The sequence below is a fragment of the Melopsittacus undulatus genome, chromosome 3 (assembly GCF_012275295.1).
Source record: "Melopsittacus undulatus isolate bMelUnd1 chromosome 3, bMelUnd1.mat.Z, whole genome shotgun sequence".
NCBI classification, from domain to species: domain Eukaryota; kingdom Metazoa; phylum Chordata; class Aves; order Psittaciformes; family Psittaculidae; genus Melopsittacus; species Melopsittacus undulatus.
This window is the reverse complement of record NC_047529.1, coordinates 45,705,098-45,726,421: the sequence shown is the minus strand read 5'-3', so window position 1 is coordinate 45,726,421 and position 21,324 is coordinate 45,705,098. Positions and strand designations below refer to the sequence as shown.

The 21,324-nt window shown below is 34.5% G+C and overlaps 1 protein-coding gene across 1 annotated transcript in view; it reads right to left on the bottom strand.

Moving 5' to 3' along the window:
* Positions 1-1,166: 1,166 nt before the first annotated feature.
* Positions 1,167-21,324, bottom strand: part of MYO6 (myosin VI) — a 109,776-nt gene continuing 89,618 nt past the window's right edge. The window contains exons 28-32 of the mRNA XM_034060373.1: positions 19,112-19,272; positions 12,345-12,448; positions 10,862-10,993; positions 5,611-5,829; positions 1,167-4,200 (exon numbers count right to left, since the gene is read on the bottom strand). Of these exons, the coding sequence (XP_033916264.1) occupies positions 4,001-4,200; positions 5,611-5,829; positions 10,862-10,993; positions 12,345-12,448; positions 19,112-19,272 (816 nt within the window). The 3' untranslated portion in view covers positions 1,167-4,000. The remainder of the gene's footprint in view (positions 4,201-5,610; positions 5,830-10,861; positions 10,994-12,344; positions 12,449-19,111; positions 19,273-21,324) is intronic.

Sequence of the window (21,324 nt, the reverse complement as noted above, 5' to 3'; positions counted from 1 at the left end):
AGAATGCTGAAAGCATTCAATTTTTTTTTCATCACAAATGTATTTTTGTATGTGTTTAGTGTATTTCAATTCGTACTAGTTATCACTAGTCAGATTTAAAAATTAGTCATTTTAAAGGTGTATTTTAATAATGATTATTCATGACTGTATTTATCACTCTCTCAACTATTAATTACCAAATATATTTGCTGGACGTATGCCTTTTGTATTTCAATAAAATAAAATAAAACTATTTACTTGAAAATTTCACAGGGAATTGAACTGGTATCTAATCTCACACTACAACACATCACATTACCTTAAAACTACATGTATGTAAAGCTACAGCTGAAAGCTCTAGAGAAAGGGAAACAAAATTATATCTTCCCAGGTATCAAAGTCTGAATAAAACATAAAGCTTTTCCTGCCGCACACAAAGTATCATAAGTGGTTTCACTTCTCACTGATTGCCATGATCTAAACCAAAAAATGATGCACACAAAACACAGCATGGCAAGTGATAAAAACATTGGAAGTGATAGCAACAAAGGTTACAAAAATAGTAATGAAAGTTAGAAGATACTTGTTTCAACAAACACTGAGAAATAAGGTAGCAAAATTGTAGTTTTTTTAATACCAGAGTGTTATTTTAGAGGAACACTTACCTTTGAAGGTACAGACAAAGTCTCTACTACAGTACCTTTAAGTACCGCAAATTTCTGCTAGAAAAGCAGCAGGCAGCTCCAGCCCAGAAATCCTATTATCCTATTCATAAATTAATTTACCATTAACTTATTAAGCTTTAAATCTTTAAAGACAAAATGGCAAGAGAGAGACAACTGATATTTTAACATGGAATGTATTTATTTTATTTTTTTTTTAATTTTCAGTACAGGATTAGGAAGTAATTTAAATATTTTATAAAGATTTTGAAGAAAACCCCAAAGAATTCAACTAGGTGAAGAAAAACAATCTTATCAGCGGATGAAAGACAGGTATTTAATGACCTGGTGATTCTGAAGTCACATTCTCTAGGGAATTCCTATTCCTGGGTCACCTAATCAGGGAGGAGTCTCACATGGTAACTTTCTACATTTCCTGTGTTTTGGGGAGTGTTTCATGCAGCAGATCTCAACTATGGTGGGCAGCTTCACTGAGGCAGGATGAATTATTATTTTTCCTTTTAATCAAACGCACAGAACCAAGCCAACATGTTTACCTCATCACTTCGCTTTAAAATGACAAATTAAATGTTTCGCTATAACCACAGATCAAAAGGGCATTAGGAACACTATAATCCTACAGATCAGCCCTCTTCCCAGGCCTTTTATTTCCTCTCCAAATTAACCAGCAGCATAATTATCTGACACTGTAGACAGGACTATAGAAACAATCTGTAAGCAGCTCAATATTGCCTGATGTGTAAAAAAACCCAATAAAAATCTGAAATGAACTGAAAATTAATTTTGCTGCACAAAAAGTTCAGTAAAACTCAAAGCAGATTCTGCTTTTGGTGCAGAGAAAAAAAAGAAATAAAACAAAAACCAACCAACCAACAAACTGGACTACCCTGATTTTCGGAATGCATCTTCTGCCTGTCTAAGGCATACTGCAGGAACAATGCAGAGAAGTGGGAACACCTCGTTTGAGAACATCCAGCCACCAGTTCCTCTTCCACTATTTCAATGTCAATTTAATTTCCCTGATAGCTGATAATTGTTTGTCGTTTAGTTAACAAGATTTCTTGCATACCCCATTCTGAAAAATAGATATTCTTTCTGATGCCAGTCAAGGAAATCCTGGCATAATCAAATGAACAGACTGGTCCCCATGAGTGTGTTTACACATATATATATATACTAAAATATTTAAGCAAAAATAAGTGTATGTACATACACACATGCTTACCATGTTCAGTCTCATATGATCTGTTTCATATATATATAAATAAACTGAGAATGAATATATTAAGTCAAGAAGCTAAATCCAGATAGAAATAAATACAGGGCAAGGCACCTCGACCCTATCAGTTCACTGATTTTTCTTCCTTGTATCTCATGAACAATCATAGCTTCTTGCAGTGCCAAGTTTCTGGAGACAGGCAGTCTTGAAACCAAGTTCCAATTCAGTAACACATTAAAGCAGTAATCTTAATTTCATAAGCAGAACCTTTAGACTCATGCAACACTGTACAGGTCTGTACACAACTTGCTAGCCAGCAGTCTGATGCACTTCTCCTTTCATCTTCCAGACAAAATTACTGCTTCAGTGAAGAATTTGGGTAAAATGAAAATATTTTCTTGTTTGAAACCACATGACTGAAGAGTGAAGTGGGTAGGTAGGGGAAACTGAGATTCCCTGATGCGGTGGGCCCATAAATATTGCTCAAGTATCTCCACACATATGACAGTAAGGGGTGCATTTATAACAAAAAGCAGACTGTGGCATGCAACCACCATCTGAGTTTGGAAAAGATGTATGCATTGGGAGCCTTCTCTGTGCTTCAGAGAAATTTATTATTTTTGTTTTTAAATGCATAAATATACTTAAGTTTCCAAGAGGTTTCAAACTGAATAAACAATGAGGAAATTATTCTATAGTGTAAGCAAACTTTGTAAATTCATAGAGAAACAGTTCATGTTGACATCAGGTTGAATAGTAATTGGACATCAAGCTACTTATGTTTTGAGTTCCTATCAGAAAGATAATAAATAATCAAGTTTAATTTGTTGACGTAATGGCCAGCATGGTGAAATAATGTTTGCATAAGTGAACAAGATGCATCTTAAAACTGAATGAAATTAATAATTCCCACCCAAAAATACTCCCATAACAGACTGCTTAATAAGGGAATTGTTGCAAGCTATGAAACCTGACAGAGGAGATTAAGATAAAGCTCAGTGTCTGAATCAATATGATATTCCAGTATACTAAAAATTGTAGCTATTTCATCAGCACATAGCATTAAGATGATGCATTATGTTATTGGACCAAAGTTTTATACAATCTATAGAAGATACAGACCTTGAGCATCTCATTACAACTAAAATAAACAGGATCTCTGAGGCTCAGGCCTCTATATTCAGGTAAGTTATACTGCCACCAAAAGCTGAACATATTTCCCTTATGCTATCCTGAATCTTATATGCCTCCAGATACAAGTCTTGGACAGTTTTGCATAATATATTGAAATTATACTACCTGGATAAACAATCTGTCCAAGAATTCCTAATCAAAATTTGGGCAGGAAAAGAAAAGTATAAGGAAATTTGTACTGAAAGAGAAAAAACAGAACGAAAAAGAAACTAACAGAGAAGTGGTATAAGCCCTAATGAGCAGTACATTCTTTGAGTACCTCCAATATTACACAGTATTGACATATATGAATGCTCTTCTCAGAATGTACAGAAACCCATTTCTCTTAAACCAAGACAGAGAACACATTAAATAGGAATTTATGGGTCTCAAATTTAGGAGGATTTCCCATCATTTGCTGGAAAAAGTCAGTAAATACAGACACTAACCAGTTTTCAAATCAGGACATAAAATGTCTTAGATTATATAAAAGTACACTCCAACTTCTCCAGAACAGAAGTTAAAGCTAAGGCCTCATGATTCCAGTTATTAGAAACAGCATGTCTTTACTAGGCCACCACTTGAAGCTGAGGACTCAGTGTTTTAAAGAGGGGTTTCACAAAAAGGTGGTAGCAATATGTACCCAAATGTAAAGAGTTATAACAGAAACTGTTAAAGAAAATGCAACATATAAATGAAACACAACAAGCTACACTGACTGAAGTTTCTTCAAGGTCCTCAAACCTAGTAAAAGTCACTACAGAAATTAAACGTCATAAAGTACAAATTAACAAACCTCATGATTAATAAAATCTGTTCACTTTATATTAAACATCTCTAATATGATTATAGAATGTGTTTATGTCCTCTGTCGTGCAGAGGAACTCTTCCCTTTGTATCACAGGCAAGGGTTCTCCTCTCAAACGCTACTGTGCAAAATGACCATTTATTTCAACAGGTTCTGCAGCATAGCTGTAGCATATGTAGGACGAGCTTGTCGGCTTTCAATGGCATTCTGAAGATACTGGATACCTCCACAGCGCTCCCAAATCTCTTCAAATTGTCTCGGCAAAATTTCAGCACCTCGCTTTCGAGTTAAGCCAGTCTCTTCAAGATTAAGCTCACACATATCCATATCATCCTTACCTGAAATGATGAAGGGAAGAAGAAAAAGGTTTTACATCATTCAAACATCCCATTAACAAAGACTGATTAGATCTTTCTTAATTAGATGTCCCCTTTCAAGCTCTGCATTGTTAACAGACTGAAGAGCTTATGAGAAAATCAGTCCGCAGACAGAGATTTTTGGTTTCATTTTGTTATGACACACAGAGCAGAAAAGCATGTCAGAAAAAAAAAAAAAGCTAGTATCATATGCTGCAACTGACAAAATTGTGCTTAAAAAACAAGCAAAAAGGAACAAAGAAAAGAAGCAGAGAAGATCAGCATCTTTATATATTCTCCTGAAAACCACTGCAGGATGACAACCGCATTTTTTTTACACTTTTGAGTTTTACACAGTTCTAGAGTAAATTTCTGTTCTTATTTTGTTTAAAAGAGGCAAAGCAACTAAGAACTTGAGAGTTTTGACCAAGTAAACAGTATTCTTATTCTGTCAGCTTCTCAGGCTAAACACACAGTATTTACCAGATGGGACTGACACAAGGAACCCAATGAAATAAGGAGTGTAGCTCACTCACTATAGTTTAATCTTATTTTTAATAGGTGATCCATTCCATGTGATATTCACAACAGCAGAGCTACTTTTAGGTAGGGGCTTTGACACTGAACAGGCACAGTTGCTATATGGAATTCTATTAAAAATAACTAGCAGAAAACAAAAGGAGTTTTGTTGCTAGCAAAGCATCACTTTGAAGCTAAACAAATTGGTTATGGCCTTTTCCTCAGTCTCTAAGTTAAATACAAAACCTCAAAATACAGATCATTTCTCCACTGTTTTCTCCCCTTTATTATCCTCCAGAACAAGATGCATTTCAACACCAGATCAATCTCTACCTATCCATTGCTGCATTTAGTTTTTATTTTAGATGTTTAAGATTAAAAAGCTAGTTCCCCATCTAGGCAGCATAAATGTGGTAAAAGCTTCAATTTGCTATCAGCACCGTACTAAACAAACTGGAAAGGCAATACATCGGACACACAACTTGTTTTGATACAAACTGCTGTAATTTTCCAAAGCTGACTAAAAAACCAATGCAATGACAGGTAGAACTTTCACAGATGAATTGTGATGTTTATCTTCACACATTCTCCTGTGAATAACCTGAGGACACCTAATAAAAAAGCAATTCACATTTGGATTCTCAGATAAAGTACATGTACATGTAAAACACATGATCGGTTACATCTCCAAGGGATATTTTGTATCATTTGGTCACTATTAACAGCAGTCCCAAATCCTCACATTCTGCCTATACAAGAGCTGCTGATGTAAAAATGAGGATACAATGTGAAAAAACTGTATCATCAGCCTCTTCTGCTGAAGTTACCAGCTCTGAACTTTTCCAGCATCTCAATTCAGCTTTCAATACCAACCTGCTACAAGAAGAATGGGTGCCTTGTCAGGATGAAGTTCCATTTGTCGAGCAATCCACGGCCCATCAAAATGTGCATACCACCAACCCTTCTTCTTGTTCTGGGGATCTTTGTACTGGTCTGCAGGACGGATGAAGGGAATACGGAAGTAACGCTGCTGCCTGTTTATTTCAATCTCCTGTTGTCTGCCTGGTAGCTGGGTTGTTGGGTTCTGTTGAGCTTTTGTACCAAAAAAAAAACAAAACCCAAAACCAAGGAAACAAAAAAAAAATAGAAAACAAGAAAACTGAATTATGACTTGCCTGGTTAATCAACAAAGTAAGAAAAAAAACAAACCTCCAAACCCTCCAAAACCTGAGAGACTCTCTGAATACAAGGTCATACGAAGTCTCATTGAGTCAAAAGACTACTCCCATCTCATATAATATGAATTCTTTTAATCACTTTAACTACCATACCAGTGAGGAAAAGTTCCTGTTAACTACTTCATCTGTTATGTTGCTCTGTAGGTTGCTCAGTGGCACTGAGTATGTTTAGACAAAACAAAGTGAGTAAAATAACACATTCTGCTTTAAATCAATATTTAAACTTGAATTTCACATATAAAATTTCTTACTAACCAGAAACACTCAGTCCATCTCTTTGCAAAACAAGGTCACAGAGCAAGGAAGCATTTTCAGTTACAAAAGTACAAAACATCACTTGAAGGCTTTTGAGAGTCAACACAGAAGGGTGTTATAATGCTGTTAAAAATTACTGACTTAGTAGCAATGCTGACAACAAATGCTGCTTATTATAAAGCTGCCTCCCAATATACCTTTCAGCCTCAATTTCTGTGTCCTAGACTCCAGCATTAGAATTACTCTCTGATCGCTTTCTTTTTTTAAAGAAATTGCTTATTTCAGATCATTAAGATCAACAGACCAAACTTCTAGAGACAGTAATAAAGAAGCCTCATATATTTTTGGTAAATGTTTCCCATGTGCATTTTTGGACTCCCGCAGAGTCCTACACTTTTCAAGACTTAGAAACTTTCTTTCGGATAAAAGCAAAGACTTTATGTTAACCCATCAATTGATAAATCATCTTAATGTTATATAAACATTATCATAATCAGGTTTAAACAGTAAATGCTTTTACAAGCAAGATCTTTTCCTTTAATAACTGCCTCCTGCAAAAATTTATTCCTGATCTTGTTTTAGTGGTTTACAATAACATTGCTATAAATACCCTGTTCAAGAAATTCTGAGTATGAATCTTTAACATCTCTACAAAGAAAAAAAAAAACAGTATTAACAGTTCCATGTTTCAACATAAAGGCATAATTGAAAGTTAATTCCTTTTTTTCATCCATTGCATATTAAACGGCCAACCTAATTTTTGAGCTAAAATCTAATAAACTAAAAATTACTATCACTTCTAATGCATTTTTTACAGTTATGAACAAGACTAACAGACAGGAAGATGTATCTTACAGTTTATTGGAAATTAATTCTATTTTCTGCAAATTGTCTGAACATCTATCACAGCAGATAAGTGCTTTCACTTTTTGCACTGCAATGGTTATTGCTGAGGCCTGTTTCTACACTGATGCATACCTAAATCCAAGAAGCAATCTAGAGGACAGGAATGCTAAGCAGCCAATACAGCTTCTACTTTTAAGTACTATGGAACTGTACTGCTTTATTCAAAAGAAACCACCATCTGAATGTTAGTCTCTGTGCTAGAAAAATAGCTGTTATTTTGATTCCAGAGTTTTGCTACAAGAAAGTCATGTACAGACAGTAAAAAAAATGTCAGAACACGCAAAGTATTTCTTGGAAGTGGGGCGGGGAGCAGGAGGGAAGGAAGAAAGAAAGAAAAAAATAGGAGAGCATACCTTAAAACAATGTACATAAAAAGATTATTTCTTCTTCCTTCCCATGACTACTCGGATAGGTAGGATCTCATGAAGTACATTCGTAAATTACTAGAGTAACATGCAACTGCCAACAGTTGAATAACATTACCAAATGCTAAATAGACTGGGGTTTGGTTTTGTTTTTTTAACAATTAAATTTTGTGCATATGTGTAGCAAAACACTGGATTAATTAATGTTAGTATAAAGCTCGCAAGTCTTCCTATTCTTCAAAGTTAGCTTAAATAACCATCTTCCCACTTACGTGAATTGGTCAAAAATGGCGCAAAATCTGTGAACAAATATTACATGTTGAACAAAACTTTAAAGTGCTGATCCTTTATAAGATATTGGTTCATTACCTCAGTATTTTTTACCAATGTTGGTGATAGACAAATGGAAATCCTAGTTACAAAATTACAGACGTTGAACTATTTTATTCATTTTTTTTGCTCACAGACATATAAAATGTCTCCTTTCTTCAAGTTTCAAAGATATCCAACTGCTTCTATTTTCATCAGGATTTAATTTTGGAATTGACTACTTCAACAATTTGCAATGCTTGTTATGAAACCTCAGTTGTATAGATGCTAAACACAGGCTGCTGTGACAAATCTAGTTAATTAATGTATTCCTTTTAATTTTTTACATTTCTGCTGGAAAAAAAATCCAGACCTCCATTAATACCAAATCTGCCTATTCCAGTAATAAAACACAAATCAACATTTAGCTTCTATAATGAATGTATGAACTTAATTAAGGAATACCTGTAAAATCATATTACATCAGTGAAAAGACAGTAGGAAAAAATTTTATTACTTGAAGCACATACACCTAAAAGACTTTTACGTTACACAGCTAAGACATCAGGGTTCCTTTCTACTCCCTTCTTACTTTCTACTCCCTTAGATCACTGTAATGCATAGATGTGAAAAGCCCATGTAGTATAATTATCTGCAGTAGGAAAGATTACTTCAGACACTAATGAGAACCTCTTCTAAGGTCACTCTCATTGACTTTCTTCTGAACTGCAATGTTTCTTTAGGAATACAAAGCTGTATTTAAAAAAAAAAAAGTAAAGAAATAGGATGAAAAGCACTGAAAATCATGCTGTAAATGTCTGTGATAAGAACATGAACATTCCAAGCTTTGTTTACACAAATCCAAAGATTAAGTGCTCTTTAACACTCCCCATTGGCAATACTGTGCATGAGTATTTACTTTACCCATTTAACTCCAGACAGAACTTATAAACTCAAATTCAGAGCAACTTACCACTTTGCCCAAGTGCTTCAAATGCCCTTTCTTGCTGTTTCAGTCATAAATTTGCTTTAAAAAAATGTTACTAGGCATGGCCACACAGACCTGTTCTTAGGTAATATCTTTTCCAGGGGTCCAGATTTCACCTGCCATATATCTGTACCAAAGTTTCCTGAAAAGCTCAAATTCTCACTTAATGCTCAAGCAATGCATGTAACTCAGTAAATTAATCAAGGGGAAAGAGACAACTTTATATAAACACATAACAATGACAGTAACTAGGGCACCTGTGCCCCTTGGGGTCTGTATCCCTCATGTCCTGGGACAATGCTCTAATCCTAGGCTAACGGGACTCTGGGGAAAGCATCTCTGCCCTTTTTCCCTTTTCTGTGCCTCTCCCATCAACTGCATGGTCATGAACACAAGAATCATGTAATCAGAAGACAGCAGGACAGATCCAACTAAATTATGATATCCATTTGCCATGATTCCATTAGTTTCTTAGATTGTTTTTATAACAATCACTGGACTTTAAGGGTGGGTGGCAGGAAGACAGTAACAATTCACTCTGCAAATACTGCTCCAGAAACCAAACACCTAATTTTCAGGTCTGCAAGTGTTAAATACGGTAACTCCTACAATACCTTGTTGAATTTGAAAGGTACTGACACTTATTATCATTAGTGCTCTGCTTTGACAATAAACACCCATCTATGAAATCAGCAGAATGACAGTCTAATAAGAAAGCAGGAACTACATAAAACTTGATATTGCAATTTTTGTTTCTGGGATGTCAACACTCATAAAATTTTTAAAAAGAGAATGGAACCTGAAGGATGTAAGGCTTACAGTACTGTAAATGAGGAAACTATTAGCACTTTTAAAAGTATCTGCATCTATGTCTATATATACCTATACCTTGTGAAAGAATAAAATTATGAGAGAAAAACGGTATCACCAACACTGCTTGTGTCAGGACCCTAAATATAACAGCATACTACATAACAGAGAATAATTCCTTCCAATCTTTTTAGAGCACAAAAAAAACAAAACAAAAAAAAACAAAAGAAACAAAAAAAAGAAAGAACAAAAAAAAAAAAACCAAAACAACCCCACACAGTTCTGTTAAACGGACTATTTGAAAACAGTCACAAGTGATGTTCCCCAGGGCTCAGTACTGGAGCCATTTCTGCTCAGTATCTTTTTTAGTGATCTGGATGAGGGCATCAAGTGCACTCTCGGTAAATTTGCAGAGAACAGCAAGCTGGGCAGGAGAGTTGATCTGCTTCAGGGTAGGAATGATCTATGAGGGAATATGGACAGGCTGGATAGATGAGTGCAAGGTGTCAGTCTCTTCTCCCAGGTAATAAGTGATAGGACAAGAGGAAATGTCCTCAAGTTGTGCCAGGGGAGGTTTAGATTGGATATTAGGAAAAATGTCTTTACTGAAAGGGCTGTCAGGCATTGCAATGGGGTGCCCAGGAAAGTATGGAGTCACCAGCCCTGGAGGTATTTAAAAGACATGGAGATGTAGCACTTACGGACATGGTTTAATGATGTACTTGGTACTACTAGGTTTGCAAGTTGGATTTGATGATCTTAAAGGTCTATTCCAACCTAAACAATTCTAGGATTCTAACTATTTTTAGAACCTCTAACTCTACCCTTCATTGTAATTCTGTGTACTGAACTCTAACTACTCTCAGAAAGAAACATTTTTAATTACAGAGTTCAGAACAACCATAAAAACAAGCCTCAAAGGTCTCAAAATGCAAACCACAGTTTCATAAATTGAAAATTATCATTTACTGCAGTAGCAAATCAAGAAGTATTTTTAACAGACGTGAGATGGCATGAGAAAAGGTTTTAGGGAGAGCTATTCAGTACATCTGGGCCTCCTGAGAGTACTCTTTCTGCAAAGTATTTGTCAGTTCCTATCTTTTCAAATATTTACCTTAAGCCAATATAAAAATACTCTTTAAAGAAACTCAAGAATTTCCTTCAACTTAGCAAACCCAAAAGTCATTCTAGAAATATTTTCTTTGTAACATGGTCACCAAAATTATTATAAACACAAAATTGTTTTTCCTTACCATAGTCTGTAACTGATTTGGGAGCACGCTGTTCTGCTTCTGCATTACGTTTCCTATTCTTGGATTTCCAAGCATGATACACCTTTAGCCTTCTGTGAAACTCTTCTCTGCAAGCTGCCAACAGTTCAATATCTGACTCAAAAATAAGGAAGGAATGGAAAAGTGAGAAAAACCAGAAAAATAATTTATGAAATGTTTTTCTATACTGAGGTGAAGAACTTTAGAGCATGTTTTAATGCTAATATGTTATATAATAAATCCTTATTCTCTGCAGCAACAGAGCCTGTATTTTATGGCCCAGAAAGTCCCTTTAGTACTATATATCATTTTCACCTTTAGAGTAATGGCAGCCCCCAAAGTAGCTGTTCTACTGTGAGATATGGAGCAGTGAAATATTACAAATAAAATTTTCACTTCACTAAATTTGCCTGTTGACTTTATCACAAGTCAAACAGTTCAGAGCCAGATAAAATTTCACTGTTGAACTTTATGTCTGCAACTGAGAAAAAGAAAAAAAAATTGGCAATGTGACTGCTCAGATCTAGGTTATTCTTTCACTTTTTAGACATGTTTTAGTTTTTCTGAATTTCATGAAACTAAGAGACTGAACAATTGCAAAGCATTTTCATTAATACCTGAAGAGTACCCAAACTGGCTTCACTAGGGGTGAAAACAAATTAGCATTTAGTATTACTGTACCACCTATTCAGCTAAAAACATTGCTCCAGTCTTTCAGATGTAAAAAAAAAAAAATAGATTCACAGTCAAAATTTGGAGCTAACTTCAGGTTTTAAATAAAAATGAACAGAATGGGTTTGTTTCCATTTTCTACATCCATGGAGAAATTCTCAATTATCTTAAATCAGAAATTAACCAACTGCTTTCAATCAGAAGCAGGGATATTTAAGAACGTAATAATTATTGTGCTTCTGTCTTCATAACACTGGGGGAAAAGTAATTAATGTCCCAACTGTGAACTTCCCAAATTAAGTTACACATTCTGAAAATTATATCATAATCTGAACATCTAAGGCAGAAAATATTCATCCTGTGCTTTACATGATGTTCGTTTCTTTGATGACAGCAAGAAGCGATAGCAAAATATTTCTTAGACCACACATATTCTTGGTAAAGCACAATAATTGTTATTCACTTTGTGGAAATACACAAAACTGAGACAAGTTAATTAAAAAATTATAATGCATATCTCATGGCCCAAGCAGTTTAACATCACAAATATGCAATCAGTAAAGGAAGTAACAAAGGAAATTCTGTTTCCTCAATATGGAAATAGGTTAGTTTGCTGTTCCCTCTAGGGAAATATAACCTTGTAAAACTAATTTAACATTCATTCAAACCTGAATAAATACACAAGCAAGATTTTGTCTTTGTCATAGGAAGAAAGTAACAACTTTCATATTAACTACAGCTTGACTTCTCAAATCAGATAAAAAAACCCCAAACCAAACAAAACCAAACTTACCACAGGATGTGTTGATTGTGTCACGAAGCTCTGCATACTTCCACTTACTGAGATCATGCTTCTTAGTACCAGCGGCAGCTTTCGTAGCTTGAACTGAAGGACCCCTGCAATTTTTAAAAAATATAAATGCATTTTTTAAAGTATGAAACAGGAAATTTTACACCATGATGAACAGATCCCCAAATCAACACTGCAACATGCTTATTACAATGAAAACCAGCAGCAAAGAGACTGAACTAAAAGCAAAGTACCATATTATTTTCAAGATGTTCATATGATCAAGAGAAAGTGAAAGCACCTTTTACATCCAAAATCACATAATAACCTGATTTGTTGCCTAGACATTAAAAGGAGTTCTCAAATAATTACTCCTTATGCGTGAAAAGATATATATTCTATTTATGTGTACATCACCCCAGGCTGGTGTACATTTTTCTTAGTACTAATCAAAATGTAGAATACAGGCAACAAAGAGCAGCTATAGATACATTTTTAATTACATTCATAAAAACAGATAAGGGAAAGTATTTCTGGAGCAGACAAGAAGTAAGAAAAGGTGGTTTTCCTGCTGTTTAGAACTGGACTAGGACAAAATCCTTGTTACAAGACAATAAAAAATATTCCATGTCTTTGACTCCAGTATAAGTTGAGAGAAGAAATCAAATTAATTCTGTATTAATTATAAATTAGCTGCCTGACAAAGGCATTATTTATTCATGGGGGGAGGGGGGAGAAGGAAAAAGAAATCATCAAGAGGTACCAAGGCAAAAAAAAGACCAGAAGAACTTTCAGAAGAACTCTCAGAACTCAGAAACTCTCAGAAGAAAGGCTGACCAGTATAAAAAGAATCATCCACAAACAGTGTTTCAAAGACAAAAGGTATTTATCTTGCAGGTAGTATGCAAAGTCAACAGCAAATGGAAATGAGAAATCATTACAAAATCTCCATCATCTTTAAGAACACGTATAAGGTTATCTGTATAACAAACAAACAAACATTACCTGTATGTATATAAAGATAAACCAGATTTTTTTTCCTTATTACTTTTGCTTTTTCCTTAAAAATTGTATGGATGAGAAGTGAAAGAACTCTCCCTTAGGAGGGGCAAACTTCCCATGATTGTTTCGATATAAACAAAGTTCAAAACACTGTTCAGTGATGATCAGAATACTTTTAAACATTAAGGACTTCATGAACAGCCACATGATTTTACCAACCTCTGCATAATGCCCAAGACTAAGAACATGAGGCAAACTGAATTATCTTTCGGGATCTGAGAGGATTTGTTCAGAATAAACTAGATATTTAACAGGGTAGCAAAATACTTAATGTAATATGTCACATTAAAAATTCACAGGAGGGAAAACCAGGAGAAACTGGGCTTTTCATTTGAAGTCTGTGCACGCCACAGTATTTTTCTGGGACTATTACCATATTACAGTATTTATAATCCAGTTAATATAATTTTGAAGTTTATTTTTCCATAAATGTCTTATGAAGTTTGATGTTGTTTATTTTCCCTTTTTAGTTAACAGCTCCATGTAGATGTAGCAGTTTTGAAAGCAGTTAACAAATGCAATTTAAGTTTCATAGAATAAAACAATCTGTTTAACCAAATGTTCTTTTTAATAGTAACTGAACTATCTCTTCAAATGTAATTAAAATAGTGTCTTACTGTTTATTGCAGCATCAGCTTAATTATGCCTACTCACACTACTAATCTGACTCAACACACAGCTTCCAGTTATGGTGTCTGAGAAGTCTGACATGAAAAATTACCTCTTCGACTTTTAACCAGTACATAGATGAGGGACAGGAACTTTTCCTCACCCTAAACACTACTTGTAAGTGTTAAACAAATCATTACAGTCTCCTTCAAAACACATATTTTAATATTTTGTTATCATTGGCATACCTGTATGATGTTAAAAGACTGCTGATAAATATAACTTCCATTGCCTGGTCTCTAACCTTCTTGAACCTAATTTGACAAATCCTATGGATTTTCCTTATTTAGCAACACTACCCACCATTCTAAGAGCTTGCTACATAATTTAGAGCAGCAGAACCAGGCTGTAAGACCTCTGGTTAAACTTGTAATCTTTAAGAATGCTAATCCAATTGAATGGCTTAGTCTTTCCATTCCAGTGCTACTCTGCACTCTGCAGATCATTCTTCTGTTTTCTACATGACTTTAAGCATAACATTCTGGCAGTAAGAGCAGCATCATACTTGATAATCAGCCTTCACTGTTCAATATTTCACCACTCAATCTGACAAAAGTTATGTATCATGAACAGTATTTTCAGACTTAAAAAAAACTGTCAGCCTAGTGAAGAGTTCCAAGTGTATGAAAAGTGGTAATGAATATGAAAAAAAAAAAGTTAAACAAGCATGCAGTAAGATGTACTGTATTTTGAATTCAACCAAAACCACAGAGCTTCTGTGTTTTGGCCCAAAGTTCTGTGATACTTTGCACACTAAGAATTGGCCATTGTTATTGGAACTGTATCAATATACGCAATATAAACTAGCTATCTAAATTCACATGCAAATTTAATTACACACAACATTGTTTATTCTTAAAATACCACTGCAAGAAATAAATTAGTTAACAGCTGCATTCCCAATTTTCAATGCTACAACTAGAAAATCCATCAATCATGCGAGACTGATCACTTTCAGACTACATATACACAGCATAGTACCTTGCTTAACAACAGATTCACTTCTTAAAACTAAACAATTTTACTTCTTATGTAAGCTTCAGAAAATGAATGTCAAAAGGTTATTTCTGTCCTCAAGCTGCACAAAATACTTTCTAATTACTCACTGATATGGAGGACATTATAACAATTTATTTCAACAGAGAATTAGTATTCTAACAGAAACTAGCATGAGACTGTTCCAGAAGAATTGTATTCAGATCAAAATCTCCATTCTCCTTTCCTCCCGCATTGTGTGTAAAATGTTGCATTAGCATTCACGAAATCTCAGAAGGGGATTTTGTTTATATGTCTTAAGAGGGGTTTTAATATGCTTTTGACATGCTAATTTTCAAAACTGCTTTTATTTGAAGGAAATTGTAACTTGAAGATGTTCTTATTAACAGCACTAACAGTTACATTATCATTAAATAACCTCATTAACTCAGTGGTGAATCTGTAGAAACACTCCTTTGAAAGATGTGGAGCCTAGTTTGCTATTATCATTATATGAAAGGTGAAAAGAGAACAGAGCACAAAATACCAGGGTACGTGAACTATTCTTATTCTTTTTTTCTATATATAATCAAAAAATAATTGCTGAAAAAGGTGTTGATAAAGGAAATATATCTGAAAGAAATAATTTTTATCTGCTTAGCACTTAAAACGCCCCAGATTCCAGTATTTTTCATTCCATAATAATTCAACCCATTTCATGTGTGTGATTTCTTTTTATGAATGATTGATTTGTTTGGTGTTATCTTCTCACCTACCTAGACAATATTTCTGACATTTCTGTGGCCATTTGTTCCCTATAAGAAAATTGATAAATAAGCATAAAACAAAAATATTAATATAAAAACAGACTTTTTAACTGTGAAAGCCTCTTGCCATCCAAACTGATGTTAATTCAAGGGTATAAAACAAAAGGCTACTTATTTTAAATCCCTTTCCATTCTAATATGCATACATACAGTCCTGATTCTGCAAAGAGAAATAAATCACACAGCGCAGGGCAAAACAGATGGAAAGTGAAAATGTTTACACTAATTACATAATAATCTTTAAACTGATATTATTAGGTATATTAGATTATTAACTTGTTTATTAGACATCAGCAAAGTAGTGGATACAAGGTACTACAAATCAATGTGAAGATTATTATGGGGTATTAGTAAATAAGAGGACAGTATCAATTTTATTTGAATTAATTAGTATTGCTTTTTTTCTATTAGAGAATCCAAATAGAAAAAATGCCATACGCAGTCATTTGCAGTTTTGTTCCATCAGCTCTGCAAATAAAAGATATTTATGTTAGACAGACTACTTCATAGTTACCTTTCTAATAATGTGAAAAAGTAAAAGGTGGATCATAGCATTTCTTGCTCTCTCATCTTATCAAAGATTTTGAGACATGCTACTGCTGTATGTTATGCCTGGATAAGCACATAATAAGAAATAACAGCAATTCTCTTGTAGGTACTCTGGTAAGAGGACAAATGGTTTCTTCATACAAGCTGTGAAAAGAGAGTGAGTTCAACTGTCTTACTGAAGACCAACATGCACACACATGTAGCACTGAATATGGTACAAATTAGAATTTATTTGGATTGCTCCATGGAAGGCACAGAACAGATATACAGACACCAACTTTACTGAGGCTAGCTTATTTTGGTGCTGTATGCTATAGACACATAATTAAAAAATATTGCAGTTGAAAACAGATGGTTATTATTTAACTAATTTTTTATTTAAGTGCTAAGCACTTATGTTATTTCACCTCTAGGTGCACTAAATCCCTATGACACATGCTTTAAATTATAGATGAGCAATACAATTGTATGAAGTGTGGAGAAGTCTGGTGTATTCAGAACAGAATAAGCACAAATAAAAAATGGGTCTATCTAGTGCCACAACAAACAATTCTTCTTCGACAGCCAAAGAGTATATTTTTCAGAGAAACTACTTATGAATTCTTAAATAACTATGAAAACTAATGGTGAATGGAGCAAGGTATTAAGGAGAAAAGAAATGAGGTAGGAACTACTCATTTTCAAATATGACAACAAGCAAGTATGACATTGTTCCCTAAAAATGAGCAAAATACAAGAGTTCCTTCAAAATGGCACATCAAATTCACCTTGTTCTTGCTATTTTCACTACACAGGTAGTTCAGCACAATGGAAAAATACCCTTTTATTCATGCCAACATAAATATAAGCAGGAAGTTATAATTTACAAAATTGTGTGAAAACACTGTAGAACCAGTTACACTGCATTAATTCAGTATGGAGTGATACCTGCCTTATCCAACAAAAGCAAAATTTAACAAAAAAGGCAAATATACATACATAAAACTCACAGGGATTTCAGTGTATCATATGATAACATGCCTGTCTTGAATACAGAAGACAACAGAATATAACTTATTTAGACACTAGTGAAATTTTAACTGACATCAGTTAAAGTAAGTCTTGAAAATTTATTTAAATTAGTACATGTTTTCTTCAAACTAATAAATAGTTTTAATTTCAGAGAATTCCCACAGTTTCTATCTTTTAGCCAATTCCTACAGTTAAGTGGAAATCTACGCCTGGATTTCCATAGAAGGCATTGGAGTCTGGAGAATGTTTTTATTTGTTTCTAAACAAGCCAAAACAAAATCAAATCAAAGTGGAAATTAAAAGCACTTTCTTAAATTTTGGACATACTTAAACCTCTTTGAAGTAGACTGCAGAAACTGAAAAAATTTGCTAATGGTTAAAAAAACCCTCATAATAAGCTGAAAAATCTCTCTCTTGCTTTTTTTAGATTTATATATATTATCTTGTTCAAGAAAGTATTTACATCACTGTGTTAACATATTCAAACCATTCTGCACTTTCCGATCATTCAGGAAAGTATCTCCATGCTCCTACTGCTACCTACACAGTGGAGAGAAACTGGCAGTCATAAGTATCAGGATGGCTAGTTCATTACCATGCTGGGACTATACAAGACAAATACCAGAATCATTCAAGAGCAGCTGAAAACACTGGGGAGACTAGAGCTGACTGAAAAGTACTGAATTGTCCAAGTATTTATTTCCTATTGTCTTCCTTCTTCTGTATCTAAGAGAATTCTGCCAGGTTGCTGCACTAGAGTGACTTTGAGTTTACCTTCAAAGTATTGCACCACAGTCCAAACAGGTGAAGTATGAAAATCTCCAGAATGCTGCCTATGAAGCATTTGGACATCTGAGTATATCAAAATCTTATCTGAGACAATATGACAGCTATTTTTTAACTGAGGACAAAACCACAGTAATTTTAGTGTGTCTAAAAACCAGTATCGTACATGAAAAAAAAAATTACCCAGCTATCTCACATAGACATACAGTTATTTAAAAAGTATATATCTAGATAAAATTTGAGTAACAAAGAGAACAAATCTGGAAGCTTGAAATTTCATTGAATCACTTGGGATTTTCTTACACCCTTTCTTTCAACAAGAACAAACAGGGTAGACTAGCACTAATGAAGTCACCAATTATGTGATCATGTTTATAGGTCTCCTTATGCAATTTGACCAATAAGTATAATTTTTATTGAAACTTTTAAGTTGCTTCTAAAGCATCATCCTTTACATGTGAAGAGCTCTTGGTCTTCAGGAAACATGGATCCATATACCAAAAGCCAAGCACTTCTTGTGACACATAAAAATTCACACAAAACAAAACCAAAAAAGAAAGTGTAACACAAAACTTAATTTTCAAACCCATCTATGTTAAATATATTAATTATACCTTAAAACACTTACCAATCATGACACTGATACAACTAGTACTATTGTACCAGAAAGGTATAATTTATACTTACCACTGAAGAAATTCCATTCAGTAGTTTAAAGGAGTCATAGAAATCATAACTTAAATTGGCTACCATCCTTGCCAGAACTCAAAAAGAGAACTACAGTCATATTCACAAGCACCTACTAAATTACAGATGTAGAAAGATGCAAAATGGAAACAGTTTTTGAGCAAAAGCAAATTATACAAGAGACAGAAACACTTAATTCCATACCTGCGCAATCCTAAATCAAGCTGAGCCTCATCATGGATGAGTTCTGCCTCACTCTGGGCAATTCTCATTGCAAGTTCGTGATCACGACGTTCCTGTTCAAGCACTGCCTGGTGCTTGGTTTCCTCTTCTTGTTCTCTAGCTAGCTGAGCTTCAATTTCAGCCTGTTTCATAAAAAATACACCTTTAACCTTATCCAATTAAAATCAAAATAATTAAATGATTTTTAAGATCCCTTCCAACCCAAACAATTCTATGAAAATGCTACATTAGCAAATGATTAGAAAAATATGCCAAGTGGTATATTTATAGCTTCCAAAACATGCAAATTTATGGAACTGAAAAAGTATCAGCATTCTGAAGTAGCAGCAGTCCCAAGAAAAACAAAACAGCTACAGATTGCATCTTGGTTTTATTGTCCACCACTTGTATTTTGTTTTTAAATTATAGTGACAATCAGTTATTCCTTATTTAAAAACATTAAGCTATTATGAATATCAGAGTTTAAAAGTTTTTAAGTTCACTCAAACTCGTGATACACAGCAATATGGTTATTCCTCCATGGCACTAACACAATACTCCCTTAATATTCTGCAGTTGGTATTACAGGACTTTGCAATAGGCTTTGCTTTGCATATTGGTCCATGGTTCCTTTTGAAAAGGGATCAAATCAAACACTGGAAAACTCTGTTTGAGATTTTGAATTTAAGCAAATGGTCAAAGTCCAACCTACAGCAATGCAGAAGCAATACAGATACACTGCCTCTGCAGAGTAAAACTGTAATTGCGTTTTATCAAAAGGTCCTGCACACACAGTAAGTGAAATGCAGTCATCTAATTCATATTTCTGAAAGTCATACACCTCAAGACTTATCAGTACCTTTCTTGGTGCCCAAAAGCCAACAAAGAAGACAAAGCTACCTCCCACTCATCACTGAGAATTTGCACTACTAATGCAATGTAGTAACACAAGTGACTTTACCGCATGAATCCCATTTTAGATTAGCTGATAGTAACAACCACCAGAATGACAGATAATGAGTAAATAACTGAATGTAAAAGAAAGGTAATCTAGTAGGATATTTCTATCTGCTTTGTATTCAAACAGCATTTCCAAGTAAAAGTGTAAATTACATTGTGCATTGCAGATATCCACATCTCAGAAACAAAGAAACATAAATAAAGTTTATGTGCCAGCAAACTAAGTTTTAACACCTTCTGGCCATAGGCCATTTTACTTTCTCAGTGGACAAAGTTTAATTCATTTAAACTGCCCCTGGATGCAAACTTATCCTATGAATTTCTCAGAAAGCACTAGGCGCATGGTGCAATGGTCTCTAATCAATGATTTAAAGACTAACCAAATAGAAGCTTACTCTTTTTTATGTTTAACTTCTGCAAGCTGGTAGCAATGTTAAAGTGCAGGGCCAACAATACAGGAAAGAGTAATTTTTCATCAAAGTTAAGCTATAATGTCTCTGCTAGTTCCAGTGAACTGCTTATCCAGAATGAGGGGAGAGAAAAGAGCATGCAGATGCAAGGAGAATAAGCAGTGCTAGGCTAACTCCAGGGTTAAAAAGATACAGCAGAAATGTTCTGCTTCTGATTAATCATGGTCAAGGCTTAAAAGAGTCTGTAAACATCAGTGACCACAGTTCTGTGCTTGCTACAACTGCCTCTACAGGAAAGATCTCTTTTCTCTCTACAACTGCTTTCCTAGTTGACCCAGGCAATCTCAAACACAACAGGGACACAAGCATAAAGGGGCCAAATAGCCTCAGGGTGAGAGTTCATGATGGGATCAGTAAGAAGTGTCAGGAATCAAGTGTCAGGAGCAGGGGCTGAACTGCATGCATTTATTCTACATGAAAGTAGCCAAAGGGGCTACTGGAGACAGTCCTGTATCCTCTCATTATTATGAGTATTCTGAAAGTGGTTAGGGTTAAGCTGGTACATGATGCAGCCCGGAGTCCAAGTATGATTTCTACTAAGGAGTGCCAAACTTGCCTGACATGGAACATTGGCAAAAATTTTGAAGGCTAAACTAAGGTTCTCCATTGTTGTGCATTTTTAACTTTAAAATAACTTTAAAAACCCTTTCAAAGCAAACACTCCTCTACTCAGAAGACCAGAACTTGCATGTGAATTAGAAACAGGTGATCTGGGATGCCCTAATCATAATTTGTGCTTTACATTTATTACTAAAGCAACGCTGC